The sequence below is a fragment of the Cavia porcellus genome, unplaced genomic scaffold (assembly GCF_034190915.1).
Source record: "Cavia porcellus strain 051 isolate PalLab524CR breed Dunkin Hartley unplaced genomic scaffold, mCavPor4.1 scaffold_3, whole genome shotgun sequence".
Lineage (NCBI taxonomy): Eukaryota > Metazoa > Chordata > Mammalia > Rodentia > Caviidae > Cavia > Cavia porcellus.
In genome coordinates, this window is record NW_026947486.1 from 56,010,951 (window position 1) to 56,029,055 (window position 18,105).

The 18,105-nt window shown below is 34.8% G+C and overlaps 1 protein-coding gene across 4 annotated transcripts in view; it reads left to right on the forward strand.

The window, feature by feature from the left end:
• Diaph2 (diaphanous related formin 2) overlaps positions 1–17,430 on the forward strand; it is an 875,814-nt gene extending 858,384 nt beyond the window's left edge. For all 4 annotated transcript variants that reach the window (XM_063245551.1, XM_063245547.1, XM_063245545.1 and 1 more), the window contains one exon: positions 12,146–17,430. In XM_063245551.1, the coding sequence (XP_063101621.1) occupies positions 12,146–12,210 (65 nt within the window). In that variant the 3' untranslated portion in view covers positions 12,211–17,430. The remainder of the gene's footprint in view (positions 1–12,145) is intronic.
• Positions 17,431–18,105: the final 675 nt, after the last annotated feature.

The window sequence follows — 18,105 nt, forward strand, 5'->3', positions numbered from 1 at the left end:
CTTTTGAACAGAAAGAGCTATGCCCAACACAGAAAGAGATTCTGTTAATGACAGTAAGGCTGCTCTACTTTACAGTGAATAGGCTATTCAGGAAACCAAATGAAAGGTTATCAGGTTGCCTGGTAAATCTGTTGGCCTCCGGGGGAAAAGGAGTGACCAGTTTTACTAGGTGCATCATTCAAGCAAGGCTGGAATGTCTAGAAATAATCTCTTTCTACCCCAAGGGACAAATCTGTCCAGACAACTGGAATCTGAAGCAGAGAAGTAATAGAAGTCTGGCAATATTTCTATAACCAACAGATGACAATAAGAAAAATAAATAAATTGTTATGAAAGGTTTTCTTTGCTTCCCGAGGGTATAAAAACACTCCAGCACATGTTGGTTTGTGAAATAAAAAGTCAGAACCTTGATAAGTTCTGATTTCCCAGCTGATCTTTATTAAGTCTTTGTTTTCATAGTTTAATCTGAAAAGAACTTTTATAAACATATGTTGGTATCTTTTTTCCCTGACCCAAAAGTGACTAACTCCTCTGTTAGGTATTTGTTTAATAATTATTTCATGTTCACAATAAGAAATTTAAATTTAGGAAAACACAGCTATTAAGAACAAAGATATGAACCCGTCTGGCCACACACTGAGAACTTTGACCTATCTATAATAGTAAATCATGAATATACATTTTAAGTAGAAACAGTTTTTTATTTGAGGCTTATTAATGGGTGTGTGTGTGTGTGTGTGTGTGTGCGCGCGCGCGTGCACGCATATAGTTCCCACCTATTAAAAGATTAATATGAGCCAGCTGGGTACTAAATTACCTCATTTAATTCTATTAATACCCTAGTATAAGTACTATTATTATGTCTATTTTGCAAGTGAGGAAATTTTTGCTTTGGAAAGTTCATTTCACAATAAATAAGAGAGGGGGCATAATGAGTTAGAGAAAATGTTCTGCATTCATAAGTTCAGAGACTACAAATACCAGTTAGCTTTACTCCATCATGGTATAAGCAATGGTAAGGAAAAGCATAATGTTTGGTGCAAAGTTTTAATCTGTATCTCCACACACCTGTTACTCTATAGAAAAAAAAAATAACCCAGTATGCATGCCTGGCTGAAAATGTGTGAGCGTCATTTACCTTCATAGGAGAGAGAGAGAGAGAGAGAGAGAGAGAGAGAGTGTGTTTCAGTGAATCTTTTTGGCAAAATGTGGTCAAGTAATTTTGAAGTCTCATGATTTTATCATTGAAGTAAGGCTATCTACAGATAATACAATGGCATACTTTCTTATCTGTTTGGACTTTTACTCATCTTTTTGAAGTGGTCAATCTTTTGAAGAGAGTTTCTTTAATACATGAACTTTTGAAATTTAGAATCTAGGGCTGGGGATTTAGCTCAGCTGCATAAGCGCCTGCCTTGCAGGCATGCAGTCATGAGTTCAATCATGAGACCAAAAAAAAAATTTTTTTTGGAATCTAAGATATATGAAATATATCTATAAATGATAACTGTGTGAAGACAAATTTATTTATGCTCTGAAACTTCATTTTGACATTGGGGAACACTTTATAGTCCTTAGTTAAGCATGCATAGAGAAGTAGTACCTGTTTTCTGTCATTTTTTCCTATATACTATAATATCCATGGTGATGGCATAATCAACAGGGGATTAATTCAAAGATTATTGAATCCTGGATTATTTTCTCTTTAAATTGAGAACAGTATGTACTTTGTAGTTGAAGACTGAGAATTTAACATCCTATCTATATTTGTCCCCTAATTTGGCAGATTGATCATATTTAATGCCAAAAATTCAGATATTAGTAAAAAATACAAAAAGAAAAAATTGTGATTACACCAGTTTGGTCAGGATACTCAAATGACCAAGCTCAGGCTTTTAGGTCTTCCATTTTCTAGTGAGGCAGCATATGACCTGTAGCCCACACTTGCATAGTGAATATATAAACAAGTACAATAAAGTTGTCTGTGTTATATAACTTTTTGTATTACCATATATAAGATAGTAGAACTTTGCAGTGTAGCTCTCCATTCTGCTGAGATAGTAAAGACATGTGAGATATTCCTATAGTTTTATGTCTTCTTCAGGCTGCCCAAATCTTGTTTGTTTGTTTGTTTGTTTGTTTAGACAGTCTTGGTGATCTGTAACTCAGGCTGGCCTTGAACTTACTATGCAGTCCGGATTGGCCTCAAGTCCTCCTGCTGCAGCCCACCAAGTGCTGGAATTACAATTATGTGCCACCACATCTGGCTGTGCCCCGCAATCTTGAATGAACTTTCCTAACCTAGACTGATGGCAGAATATTCAGAGTTAACCACTATTTTTATTAGTGTATATTCTTTCAAAATTTAAAATATATATTATAAATTATATTTTTTTCAAAAGAAAAATATGACATAATTTTTGTTACTTTTCTCTCATTTTATAACATGGTTCTCTTTCTATTTTTTTTTGTTGTTTATCTTTTTCCTTTTTATCGGTACCAGGGATCGAACTCACAACTGCCTGCTTGTAAGGCAGGCGCTTATGCCGCTGAGCTAAATCTCCAGCCCCTCATGGTTTTCTTTCTAATACAAATAATAATTTATATTGACTATATTATTTTAGTTTATGTAGGTTCTACCTTTTATCTCTCCTCCTGTAACATATGGGCTATTTATGATTTCACTGGTATATAGAATACTGCAAAAACATGGAAAGAACAGACAGAGAGATAGAGATAGAAAGATAGACATATAGTAAAGACTGTCATTGTTCTGATAGACTCAAAAATCAGAAATGATGTTTGGGGACTTGTTATACAAGTTGTATCTAGTTAATAAGTAGTCATGTTATTTTCCTATAGATTGGGCCTGGCATTCAGTTTGTTCATAGATTGCATTAGACATTAAAATTATAAAGTAACTTCTCTGTTGCAAATATGAAGTTGAAAAGCTGTGTTTTGACTCTTAATTGTTCATATTAAAAACAATTGCTGACTTGCTCTTATCTTAGGGGAGAGTTTATATTTTAAAACAATGGCACTAGCAGGTGCTAAATTGTCTATGATATTAGCCACACACATTACCTTTGTCCATACAACTGGTCCAGTAATTAAGCAAGGCTAGCATGGGAACACTACTAATGGGAAACACCTGTTAATAGGCTCTTGACTTGTAAGCTGTGGGTTAAGTATCATCTATCCTCAGAATCATAAGCTGTGGTATGTTTTTAAGTTCTGCTCCTGTGGGAAATCAAGACACTGTGCAGGGAAAAGGACTGACATTTCTGCTGTACTACCAAAATCAGTAAGCTTAGTTCCTTTCAGAGTACCTGGGCATGCACAAATGAGAGAGTTAGACTGACAAATCTGAAACTTCCATTATCAGCAAGAAATAGCCCAGACCCAAGAAATAGATTGTGCATGTTAAAAACAGAGTAGATATGTAGTATTAGAATAATTGAGAAAAAAAACCAAATGACAGGTAAATTTTGTGTATCAGCAACAAAGTTCAGTTGGATCACAAACAAATGCCATTGAAAATGACAGAGGAGTGTCCATCATGTGATCAAAATTAAAGAATGGCTGATACCTACTAGTCTTAGCCACATGGATTCTGTGCCATAAAGAATAGAAAGCCAGGGGCTGGGGATTTAGCTCAGCCGGCATAAGCGTCTGCCTTGCAAGCAGGCAGTCGTGAGTTCGATCCCCGGTACTGATAAAAAAGAAAAAGACAAAAAAAAAAAAAAAAAAGAGTAGAAAGCCACAGAGATGAAAGACGGTTGTTGTAGTCAGAGTTTCTGCAGAGAACAATTAGAATCAGGATATGAAGTTTGTAATATTATTTTTATGATGGTCATCGGGAGTTAACACAAAGAAATGCAGGAAATCTATCTGCAACACCAAAGACATAGAATATTTCATCAAGGGCCTAAATCCCACAGCAGTGTCCCACATGAGTCCAGATGAAGGCCCAGAGCTCATGACAATGCTTGTCATGAGTCCAGCTGGAGGTTCAGAGCCCACAAGAAGGACTCATACCAGTCTCTTTTACGGATCCGTGCCGGGAAGGCCCAAAGGTCAGTGGTGAAAGCCAGAAGGTCTGTGCCAGCAGGGTGATGGAGCTGTGCTGATAAGCTGAGGATTATACCCTGGAGCTGGAGCCGAGAAGTCACACTCACAACAAAGACAAGGGCTGTCCTAAAAAGCACCACATCCATCCTCAGTGACACGGAGGCCCCGAGCTCCACCGACAAGCAGTAAATACCAGGAAGCCAGTGTGAGGAGTTTATCCTGGAGACCAAGGGCACACATCTTCCTCTCCAGAGCCAGGAAGCAATGAGGACCAGAGCTTCTCCAGGGGAACCAATGGCTCAAACAGCAACTCATAGGAGAACCCACGATGCCTCAACGCCTCACCGTAACACCGCAACAACATTAATGCCTTAGTACTCCACTGTATAAAAATACTGTGTCTTTTTTATCCATTCCTCTGTTGATGGAAATTTGGGTTGTTTCCAACATTTAGCTATTACAAATTGTGCAGTTATAAACATGGGCACACATATATTACTCCAATTTGATGTTTTCAATTCTTCTGGGAAAATACCCAGAAAGGGAATAGCTGGGTCAAATGGAACCTCTAATCCTACTTTTTTTTTTTAAAGAATCTCCACACTTATTTCCACATTCCCAACAATAATGGGGAAAGGCTCCTTTTCCCCTAGAGCCCCTCTAGCATTTCTTATTGGTTGATTTTTTTGTGTTAGCCATTCTTTCCGGAGTAAGATGAAATCGCAGTCTTGTGTTAATTTGTATTTCTTGAATAACCAACTGTATTGAACATTTTTAAATCCTATCTACTTTTGAGGGCTAATTGAGATGAAATTTTCCCTGACCTCTCAATCCTGGAATTAATGTTTGTGATTTTTTTTTTACTCTGAACCTCCAGTGCACTTAGAATATAATAGAAGCTACAAGAGGCACATAATTTTGTGTGACAGTTTTTGGTTTATTTATCCTTTCCACTAAATTTATAAGAGTACCTCTGACAGCACCCAGCACATATAGTTTGTCTGATAACAATTTGTAGTTGGATGGATGGACAGAAGGACATCTTTCTTTGTGTTAGTGATAAAATGTATCTCCTTTGTCAGCAGCATCGCTGAAGGTGAATTCAGGGATCAATTCCTGAATCATTGCCAGTGATTGGATGATTACTTAATCAATAGTTTTCAAAAAAACTGCTGTGTGTTTGCCACTATGATAGACATGTTGAATAGCTCTCTGTTGGTTTGCTCTTCAACATAAGTTTCACTTACATAATTTCCATGGGAGCTTTTCCTTTTATCTTCTAACATTTATCATCCTTTTTATTTGTCATTTTCCAAATATGCCTATATCCTCATCAGACTTTCAAACTCACAGAGTTTGTTTTAGGATCCACTCACATTATTTGTTAAAAAAGGAAGTGTAGCCAATGTACAAAGCCAAGGGCATTAAGAAAAATCTGCTCATTGGCTTTGACATTGAGTCCAAATACAATCAATAACAAGTTTTGTGGCAGTAGGAGTACTGAACAATATGCTGATTTTTTTCTGCCTTATGGCTTTTTGAAAATCCTTTGAAATACTCCAGTTTTCAATTATGTAAATGATACTCATTTAAAATCCTAATAGGTTGTTTGTACATGTTATAAAAGTATCATGTTTATGATCAGTAAAAGTAAATATCAATTTTTTTTTTAGATTTTCAGCTTAATGTGGATTAAGTGTTTAATACCTGGAAGTAATACTATTGTACTATATGTTTTAACTTTTCTCATGTATTTCAATCTCCCTAAAGTTACTATAATTAAGTTTGTTTGATAATGTATCTTTATAATATTATAAGACTTGATAGTTTGCAAAATATGAGGTTGATAATAGAAATAGAGTAGAGTTACTTCCTGGCAGGGAGGATATTGAGTCTTTTCCTTTAATAGCATAATGAATGTTAAACATTAAGAAAATGAAAAACATTCTTCATATAGATGTTACTTCTGGCAGGTATACATCCTTAAACCTAGGATAAATACCAGCATCATACCCTCAACACTATGAATGTGAAAATAATTTCTGTTTCTCAACTAGAACACTGTATTTTCCACACAAAAGCACACTGTTTTCTGGAGTACCTGTGCTTATTTTTTCAATTGGAAAGGTATTTAGGGGTCTATTTTGTTATCATTACATGGGCTTAACTCCAGTTACAGGTAATAGGAGTTGTATGTCTAAAGTCACAGCAGCCTCTGAACTATTTGAACATTATTGCTTTCCATTAACATCATCATTAAAATAACTTTTCTCTTTTCTGCCAGCCTGAACTTCTGCAGTAATCTGGATTTCTGTTTCTTTTTGCATGGATTTATTTGCATGTAATGAAGGATATAGATTATTCAGCATGGCCTATTTCTAGTTTTAAAATCATTACAATGTCATTGAGATAAAAATAGGGCTAGAACTATTTAATTGTTAAGTGGAGGTAATTGATTGGTTTTTAAACATAGATTTTTGCACAGCACCCTGTGTGTACAATTACACTGGAATAAAATAGTTCAATATAGCTTAACACTTATAGTATCTAGTAAACACTCATTATAAAAAATATAAACCAGATGAGAAAATAAGATTTATATACTAAAAGCTCCAGACTTTTCCAACAACCAACAAAACTACATTTAATTCGTTGTTCAAATTTTTGACAAGGCAAAAGCAATGAGAGTAAATGTACTATAGAATGTCTCTGTATGGTCAGTGTATTCTTATAGATAGTGCTGGACTCGCCTGTATTTCCAAAACAAAAGTGGCCATCTCTCAAAAAACTAATCAGAAGGTATGAAAACAGGTTCTGTTAAGTTTTTAAGAAAATGTATGAAAGCTGGAGATACAGCTCAGTGGCATAAGTGCTTGCCTGGAAAGTGTGAGGTCCTGAGTTTGATTCTAAGTATCAAAAAAAAAAAAGAAAGAAAATGTATGAAAAGTTTCACTCCCTTGTATTTGGAATTGGATAAATGCAAAAAGAATAAATTGTATATTGGTTTTACTTTTATAATAGCATATTTTAAAAATATTAATTCACAACAATTAAGATAGACAAATTCATATACTGGCAATTGAATTAATAGATGTATTCTGAAATACAGTTTGAACTTAAGGCTGTAGATTTAGCTCAGTTGCAGAAGTGCCTGCCTGGTCAAGTGCAAAGTCATGACTTCGATCCCTGGTACTAAAATGAAAAAAAAAAAAAAAGAATTTGAACTTAACTGTGTATACATTAACAATGCCACTTCTACACATGGCGCATGTGTGTGTAGCTATAAAATATCCATATATAAAGTAAAATATTAGTAACAACTTAAATGTCCTGTAATAGAGAAATGATTATCTGCATTGTGGTATACAGTGTTTATACAATATAAAAAGAACATCATATGGCCCTTAAAAGTTATGTTTTCCATATCATGTTCTAGAAATTTACTGACCTGGAAAATTTCTACAATAAAATATTAAATGAAAAAGTAGGATACCAAGTTTTATGTATACTTTGAACTCGAAACATATTTTTAATGGTAGCATGCTAGTAATAGTAAAGACAGAGAGTCAATTAATAGAGAATATGTGCCCAATGAAGAGATTTCTCACAACTGTAATTTGGCTGCTCCCTTCCAGCCATTTCTAGTGAGTGAGAAATTGTATCCAATACAAAATCCCTAAAATACAAGTCAAACAGTTTTAGATATAAAGGAAAAACAATCTGAGATGATTTTAGTTTAGCAGTCTAAGATAAATTATCCTTTAATACTGCTTAGGATGAAAATATATACTCAGTGAACATTTTTGAAGCAACTTGAAGATTTCTTGGTTTCTATAGCCTAAAATATGTAGACCAAGACTGCTATTTGCTGTTTGCTAGAAAGGATGTCTACCCATTGATGGTAATGTGCACACCATCACTTTTGAAAAGCTTTGGCAAAAACAAAGCTCACCAGAAAATCACAGAGGATTTCTTTTACTATGTTTTCTAGACAACTAATGTAAATTAAGAAGGGATATTTTGTATCGCAATTTGTAGTACATACTGAGCATAGACTTGTTTTAATGTCATCCTGATATGAGGGTGGAGTACACAGTATTTTGATAGGTCAGCATTGATACACCTATGTGTCCATGAAAAACCACGGAAAAAATAGGCCTTGCATAGACAGATACTTAACATTGCCAGGAATTTGGCTGTTTTATAAACAGTTTTTTTTTTTTCAATCCCAACTCAATTTCTTCAGTTTGTATTCAAGATACAGCCTGTGCCTTGGCATATATTCATTTTGTTTGAGGACTAATTACACACTCCAAGGTTATATACTGTAGACTTTAGTCTTCTAAATTATCTCATTTTGTATTGTTTAGATTCTTTCTGTGTTGTATTTATTCCTCAATTATTTTACTTGGAAAAGATTTCAGTCAGAAAATTTAGTGATATACATCCAGGTATGGATCTAAACTTTGGTGACATTTGGGTATATCACAGATGCTGTGCTTTGACATAGTTGAATAAATGATTGTATGAATGAATTGTAGAACAGTACAATAAGGGGTTTAATCCATTCAGTGAAAAACTCAAGAAGGTTTTGAGATGTATGCCAAATCAATTTATGCTTATAAAAAGCACAAAGCTATTTGCTCAGATGACAACAAGGAATGCTTTGACATCTACTGGGACTGGTTAACCTGATATTCAGAAGGTACACAGCCATGGTTCAGTTGAGTGATATACAGTATTTATACTATGTTTAATAAATAATTTGAATATTGTTTACCTCTGCTCCATAAGGTACACATCTTCATATAACTGTGTTCTTCCATCTTCATTCTTTGACCAGGTTGGTCTCAAAATCTGTTCACCTATACGTGGAGCATACTTCAAAGGCACATCTTTGATGACTAAAGTGAATGTTTTAGGATATCCTTATTGTCTATGGTGGATTTGAAAGGAGCATTTTGGGATTGACATCTCAGGATTATTGTTCCCTAATCCTCATGCTTACAAACCAACAGAATCTCCAAATAAATTCCTAGAAAATGGAGATACACTTGACCCTATAGATTTTCTTATTCCCTATAACCTGCTATTGCACGGATTAAAAAAAGAAAACAGAGAAAGAATATGACAAATCATGTGCCCCCCTCCTCCAGTGAAATGTGTCCTATATGTTGTCCTATATGTTGGTGCAGTATCCTCAATAACTAGACAAACATAGTCAAATACCATCTTTCTCCCTTTGATTTCAAAAATATAACAGGAAGACTGGAAAGGAATACCACCACTAATTAACAAAGTCCTCTATATCATCTCAGGTAAATACATATACTTTAAACTTCTGAAACTGTGGAAATAAGGCCTCTATTTTTGTCTCCTAAATTCCACTGTTTTTAGTAGTATTGAGAGAATAAGACTAATTAACAGAGTGGATTCAGTTTAGATAAGGTTTTGTGGAGCTCTGGAATCCTATCACACACTTCCTCCACCTATTTCCAAACAAGAAATACTATCAATCTCACAGTCACCCAATTACTCTATTATAGCAATAACATCTTTTCTTTTTCATAAACATGATGCCAACTTGTGAGGGCCATTAATATGTACTACTGTGAATCTAAACGTTGTATTCAAACAATTCATTCACTGATTTTTCAATTTCCAATTCAAAGAAGGCATGACTCCAAGAGTGAGAAGTTGTTACCATTAGATTGCTATCCATTAGAATGTAAAGTCAGATAGAAGTGTGTGTGTGTGTGTGTGTGTGTGTGCGCGCGCGCTCACACATTTTCTAGATTGCACTTATGACTTGATCCATACAAATGCAGACTATAAATAGATATTTTGTAACTAATTTAGTTTTAACATAAATACAGAGAATTGGAAATAAGTGCTCAAGACCAGGAATTGCTGCCACTGTTTCTGATGGCATTTTATTTTTCATAAACATATTGTAGGTTGACATTTTAAAATGTAAGTGATAACCTTTATAGTACTACTTCATGAATTAAGTACCCAAAAAGACAAAGAATGGAAGAGAAGAAAAAGGGAAGGGAGGGCAAAAATCTAGGATAATTCTATTTTGTGTATGCCAGAAGTCAGACTGGTATCTTGAACCAGTGTTTATTTTGCCTTTGAAAATCTCAATGTCCTTTCCCCAGTTTGCTTTGTCTTGAAAGTTTTTTTTTAACATAAGATGCCACCAATAAGTTGCAAGTTGGTGTGATTCCTCACATCCCGTCATTTAATGCAGTGAGGCTGGGTTTTTGCAGGTAGTCTTGGATCCAGTGGGTACTAAATGATGGTGGCAGTAGCATTCCTGGAATGAAGCATACATGCCTATTGTCTTTATTTAGTATATAGAACTACCAAGGGATGAGCATTTTTTCAAGCTAGCACAATGCTGTAGGAATGTTACTATCATTCTCATATCTGATAGCATTTAATGCTGAATGTTTAAATGCTAGTAATGCAACAAGAATTATAATATTGTAATTTTAGTTAGAAATATTTTCTAAGAAGTCCCAAGCCAATCTGTATGCAAACCAGAGACACCTAAGTAGTAAGCCCCTCATCCAGGAACATTATCTTCATATTTTTAGCTGAATTATGATCCATATCACAAACTAAATAATGAATTTTTTTATGATACCTTCAAAGAGATACCCAAATAATCATCATCCATATATATTGCCAAGTAGAGAAAATACCTCGTGCTTTCTCTCCTCAGTGTTCCTGCATTATAAAGTTCTGGGCATGCTGTAATCTTATGGCTGGTTGGCTCATTGGACTCATAAGGTGATATTAATAACATGGGAGCCAGTGAGTTTTGCTTTGTGTATTGACCAAAAACTTTCAGGGATTAGTCCTAAAATGCTAGCAGACTAGAAAAGCACCATGGCAAAATCTCTGTACTTCTCTCCCTCATTCTCATGTAACAGGCTGGATATGTTAGTTGGGCCTCATAATCTTAGGGAGAAAATCAGTAGCAACTTGGGAAGCCCCCCGACGTCAACCACTGTGTAAAGCAGCCCTAACATTTAGGCATTAACTTTGCATTGCAATCCCCCATCATGTCATTGATTTGCTGTGTAACTTTCATCACTAAAGCAAGATAATAAGACAGAATGAAATGGATTTACTTCCCGGGGATGTTGTGTGAATTAGTAAATTAACAAGTGTAAAGTGTTAGTATTTATGTAAGTGCTGCTGGTTGTCATTATATTTAGGGACTTATTCTTATTCCAAATGGAGAATCTAAGTATATTGTGTTTTTGTCAAAAAGGGATTTTCACCCATATCAATTGCATTTAAACTGAGCATAAAACAGAGGTGATAATAGCATAGTAGTGATCATCACAGTGCAGAGCTGTAAACCTTTTTCCTATTAAAGCTAAAACTATTTTCAGCAACTTTCAATGCTTTTAAACTTTACTTTCTAAGCTTCATGCCAGCAGTTATCTCCACGGTGATTATTATTCTTCCTGTGATGGGTGGGGAAAATGGGACCCAAAATAGGTCCCATTCATTATTCATTGCTGTTATGACCATATAAAGTATTGAACTTGTTTACATCATACAACCAGGCAAATTCAGTAGCTAGTTTGATTGCCACATATTGCAATCATTGTAAAAAATAAAAACTCTTCTGCTCTGCCCACATTGATGTCCTCTAGAGGTAGCCAACATACAAATTAAAAACTCATGGGGAATTGAAATACTTTCCAACAAAAGGCACTGTAAGTAAATCCTTTCAATTCTATATCTTTACCAAGGAAATTTATTGTCACCTGCTATTTCCAAGGAGACTGTGCTTGAGAGAATTCTTACATTTCTTTTATAAATCTAACTTTGCTTACCAAGAAAAGTTACTTATCGCTGATTGCAGAACTCTTGAACTCAGCCTGACAGCTGCAGTGTGAAATCTTCAGATCTGGACTCCTTATTGCTTATTTACATATTCATTTGAAGTGATTTTTAAGGCTGTTTGAAAACCTCTCTAGACCTGACATCATATAATAGCCAAGATCTAAGTCTTACTATGTTTTTCTTTCTGTTTCTCTTTGTCTTGCAGATAACAGGCGAGTACCTTTGGAAAGGTCACGCTCACGCCACAATGGAGCTATCTCATCTAAGTGATTCCTAATGCCAAAGAATATGAAAACATTTAAGAAAAATCATGCATTTTCAGAAGAACAAAGCATGCACTCAAAGGATGGAAATAAGTGTATTTCTGCAAAGGTCAAGCTAAACTGGATGAAGTAATGTGCATTTGTAAAACTGTTGCAAGATTCCTTCCATGATTATACTAATCTGAACATGGTTGTAAGAATTATAAAATGTTTATTCCACTTTAGTGTAAAGAAGTGTATTATTTATTGTTTTGTGTGATCTGATTCTAAGATGCAAGTATAAGAAATTGAGTGAGTTCTAAGACTTTCAAACATTGTCTGTAAAAATTTAAAATCTTAAATTTCTAAGTCACTTCCACCAAACAAAAGAAGAAGACAAATAATAGAAAGAATTATTCAACATCTGCTTCCAAACTTTACTATATGTAAAAAGGAAAGTCAAAGAAAAATGTGCTTGTCAGTGTTTTGGGAATGTGCTAATATTGCTTGTGTTGTAAGCCATTTTGGACATTTTCAAAAGTACTGTTTTACCCAAGTCCAGATATATAGAATTTTATCTCAAGTAAAAGCTGATAGATTCATCTGCTTTGGCTGATGTTACACTTATCATTCATTAGTCTAGCATTTCAGTGTGATACTGTAGATACTTCTCATTGCTAAAAATAAACCAAAGTTTAACAGAATCAGTTATAGGGAAAATAACTTAAATTTTATTTGAAGAGATATTTTCTAATTATGCATAGATATCTACTTTATACAAATACTTTATATGGCTATTTTTGAGAAAAACCCCACATTTTAATGCTTATGCTAAGAATGAACCTAAGCACTCTATTATCTTTACATTGCTTTCAAAGGCAAATACTGTTTCCTATTCTGTGGCTTATTTCTTTTCTGTATTGCTTTTTTCTTCCTTGACCCTCTTGAAGGCAGGGAATAGAGTTTTAAAAAACCTAAAAGAGATTTCTTTCTGCAGGAAGCAGCAGAAAACTGTTGAAAAGGTCAAAATTTTTTATGTCCCTTTCTACTCCCATCTCCAATTCCAGTCTGAAGAAGAAAATGAAATCACATATAGATCCCAGCAACTAAGTGAGCTTCTCAATCATCATCATATTTACTTATACATTAACACACTTAAATGATGCTAACCAAACAACTCTAGGAAGAAAAATAAGCTCTATATTTTTCTTAAATAGATGAGACACTAAAAGTTATACTTAATTTGTCTATTACTTTAAAATATGCATTGAAATAATTGGTATAACTTCTCTGGAGTGAAATTTCAAGACTAATCCATGCAGATGATTGTGATTACTATAAGATATTTCTTAGGTAAAAAATCCTATCTCCACTCTTCCAAAGCATGTTATAAGCATTCGGAGCAAATGCATACAGGATTGGCTTGTTATGTTATCTTATGGGATATTATAAACTAGTGACCAATAGTTCACAGATTCCTTTATATAGACTATGTATACTAATTTAAACGGCTGCATTTTTTCCAACAAATTCTTACTTGGATATTATATTTCAAAATGTGCTGAGGTTGCTACAGTAGAGAAATTAAAAAGTGACAATATGTGAGATTTTCTGTTTTTCCTATTTTGAAACATGTATATGCACACACAAGCACACTTAAGGACATATCCATTTCACTCACTATTTTTTACTGACAATAATAAAAGTATAGGTCCTATTGACTTGAGTAAATAACTGATGTGTATGTTTTTGACTTTACAGTCTTTTCTGAAATCTTCATGATATGTCTTCTTTTTGATAGCTTTTCAGGCTTTAGGAAAATGGTTTTGAAATGCAAATCCTCACTGAAATTTGGGGCATTTTCCATACCATAATTTCAAGCTGGTCAAGGTAGAAAAACTGATGTGTATCACCTTTCTAGATGTTATATATTTTTGTTTAAAACAATCCCACCTGATTTTCACACATATTAAAAGGCCTTCCAGAATCCAATAATTAAGTTAAAAGATTTGCTTATCAGATTTATAATGGTCCTGTTCTAGCTGGTTGGTAGTTTTGTTTTAAATTGAAACATAGGACCAAAAAGAATACATAGTGACATTTTTAGTATAGAACCTATACTAAACTCTTTTGTTTACTGCTGCCACACATGAGCAGTACCACTTTTGCATATTTTCTTTGAAATGTTCAAAAAGGTACAAAATCTTCAAAAACGTTAACTAGTTGTATTGATTTCATTTGACTGCTGTAATGACCTCAAGTATTGTGACTTAACGCAACTGAAAATCTCTCACAGTTCTGGAGGCTGGAAACTTGATATCTAGATGCCAGCATGCAGAGCCATGCTTGCTTCAGAAGATGTGGTGGAAAATCATTCCTTGTTTCTTCTATCTTCTGGCCACATTGCTCTGTGCTCATCTTCACATCTTCTGTTCTGAGTGCCTAATCACTCTCCGCCCCTCATACAGGAATACTTATGGTGACATTGATGGACTACATAGGTAATCTTCTTGTCTCAAAATCTTTAACTTAATTACTTCTGTAAGACTGTCTTTCCCGATGCAGTAATATTTTAAGTTCGGGGGATTGTGATGTTGACATACCTCTGGCCCTACCTCAAATTTTGATATCTCCCATTTGTAAAATACATTCATCGAATCTCAATACTCCCAACTTTCATCCTACTACAACATCAACTTTTTGTTTTGGTTTGTTTATTTGTTTGTTTGTTTTGTACCAGAGATCGAACTCACAACCTTGCACTTGCCAGGCAGGCACTTATGCCACTGAGCTAAATCCCTGGCCCATGGTTTTTATTTTTTTGTTATAGGATCTTTCTATGTAGTTTAAGCCAGCCTCAAACTCATAGTGATCCTCCTGCCTCAGCCTCCCAAGTCCTAGAATTAGAGACATGCACCACCACATCTGCCACATCAACAATTAAATCTAAAATTTCATCCAGATATCATCATTTTGAAATTCCCAAATTCTATTATCTAAATCAAGTATGAGTAAAACTCTGGCTATGAACCATCCTAGGACAACATCCCTTTCCATATGTGAAAAAGTAGAATAGAACAGGTTGTTTTCTTGAAAACAATAGAGTAATGGGCATGGGATAATAATTATAGACATTCCTATTCCAAATGGAAGAGAGTGAAAAGCATAAAGAAATCACCTGTCCCATTCATTTTCAAGAAACAGCCAAACAAATGCTCCTTAGGGTTCAATGCCTGGCAATTGTCTGCTGTGTCTCCAAGGCTCCATCTTCTGGGTGCGCATAGCTCATCCAAGGATCATGGGTTGAACCTCTGCCTCCATTCCTGTGCTTAGGTCTCTTGTCTTTGTATATCTATACCTCTGGCCTTGGAATGATCCTTACTTTATGGCCTGCAGCTGAGGTGTTTCATCAGCCTATATTCTACCTATAGAACTGTGGTACTCTGACAACCTTCTTTCATTTTGTCTGGTTTCTGTCCTCTTCAGGATATTCTGGAAGTGTTTCTACTAGTATAACATTCTCAAAAACCTCACAAGGCTCTCATATAGGTCCTGTTGATTTCACACATTTAGAAAAGATGATCTTTATATGATCTGTCTTGGATAAGTTCATCTCTGTTCCTGATTTTTACTGAGATGGTTGAAAGAGTCAATGCCTAGTCTCTTATGCATTAGCCACACGTTGTCCAGCCACAGAGTGGGCCTTATCTCCAGAGCACTTCCTAACAGTGAATATGTCCTCACTCTACTATCTATTACAATCTGGATAGACTCAGAATTTCCTAAATCATCAAGTGCTGATTCCCTTTTTAAATAATTCATTCTTCAGTTTATTTCTTTCCGGTTTTACTGTAGACAGCAAGAAGTAACTATGCCATTCCTCCAATACTTTGCTTGCAAATCTCCTTAGTTAAATATTCATCATTTATAAGCTCTGCTTCACACACAACTTTAGGGGTAAATTCAGACAAATTTTATGCCACTGAAAGATTGTTTTTCTTTTGTTTCCTATAAAATTTTCTGTATTTCCTTCCAAGCCCTTACCAGAAATATTTTTGTATTCATATTTCTACCAAAAGTCTTTTGAGGAATTGTATGTTTTTATGTTAAGTGCATCAAAATTCTTCCAGCCTCCATCCATGATCCAAGTCTACTGCTACTTTCTCATTTTACGTATTCATTACAATGATATCCCATTTCCTAGGACCCAAATCTGTATTAGATTTCTGTGGCTACTCTAAAATATTACCTCAGACATAGTTGTTTAAAAATAGAGCATATATTCATCCTCTTACTGTTTGGATTACAGAAGTCCAAAATTGAAATTTTGATAGGGCTGTATTTCTGGATGCTCAAAAGAAAAATCTACACATTCCATCTTCTCTTTTTTGTGGCTGTCATTGTTCCTTGGCTTGTGGCTGCATCTCTTTGCTCTGTCTTCACATCATCTTCCCTTTGTGTTTCTAACTTATCTCCACCCCTGTCTTAAGGATACTTATGATGGCATTTAGAGCCCATCCAGACAGCGTGCCCAGATTATCTATGAAAATACTTTCATCAGATGATCCCTGATTTCATTCCATCTTAAAAGACCTCTTTTTCAAAATAAGATGATTTCACAAATTCTGTGGATTAGAACATGAGCATATCTTTTTTGGGTCGGTCACTATTCAATTACTACACTAGTTATATCACATAAATGTACTTAACACTTTTTAAAATGCATCCTTGGTGCTCAAGCCAAATTTAAGGTTGTCTCTAAGTCTGTTATCTATACAGATTACTGCATGCTTTGTTTCAAGTGGATGAAAAAGCTATTCTAAATTTTGGTTGATACTTTTGCCACTATGGCAAGTTAGCTTGAAAAAAAAAATCAGTGATATCAACTCTGCTTTCACGTATCTTTTCTGCCATTTCCATGGTGTATCTGACCAAATGTCTTCTATGATTTATAATGCAGGCACAAAACTACCTCTGATACAGAAGGGTTCTTTACAAGCTTATTTAGATATTGTGAATCCCTCAGATAAAGGGAGAAGTGCAAGCAAAGGCTTATTGGATGGGTATTGAGGGAGATTGTGTCCATACCAAGCCAACCTGCAGAAGTATTTCAGAAGCAGTAAAAATTTAGATTTATGTTCTAATTTTGCCTGGGAATAAACTCTTGTCTCTAAGCAAGACCAAGAATGACTTGCAACCTATATGTAATGCCTACTTACTTATTCAATAAAGTTAAGATATACATTAACTGTTGTGCTGCCTATAATAAATCAGTTTTAAGGATGAATGAAAGGCACAAACTGAAATGTCAAGACAGAATGTGAGAATAGGAGAAGCTTCAACTAAAAAGTGCAGATGGAGATCATGGGATCATATTCAAAAATTGACATTCTTGTGCAAATCTTAAGGTTTTCTTTCATATTCTTTAGCACTGTTTGTCAGAGTAATAGAAAGACATTTTTACACCTAAAAGTCTGGAAAAGTCAGAGGGTGATTTACATTCTCCAGCGAAACTGTGTCTACAGAAAAAGATTTTTCTCCTTTAGTATAAAATTAACTAAAGTGTGTTTCAAATGTTCAGAGGTGTAAACATCTGGAATAATTAAAAAAAGAATTTAATGTCATTATGTTCTTGAGAACTTTCGATATAATATTGCATCATGAGTGGGCTGACTTGAATAAGAAGGGCTGGACAATGCAATAACCAGGTCTAAAAAGATGTGATCCAAAACCTGGCAAACCTATTGCTTCCTTTGGAATGGTTTACTCCAATAGTCAAATGCATTGCTTTCCCTGCTTCACCCCACCACACACACACATTTTACTCAAAAATGCAAATTCCTTAGTAGGGAGCCTGAAAAATATAGTATTCACAACTAATGAAATCTGAGATTGATGCCAAGAATTCTAAGGAAAATGGAAA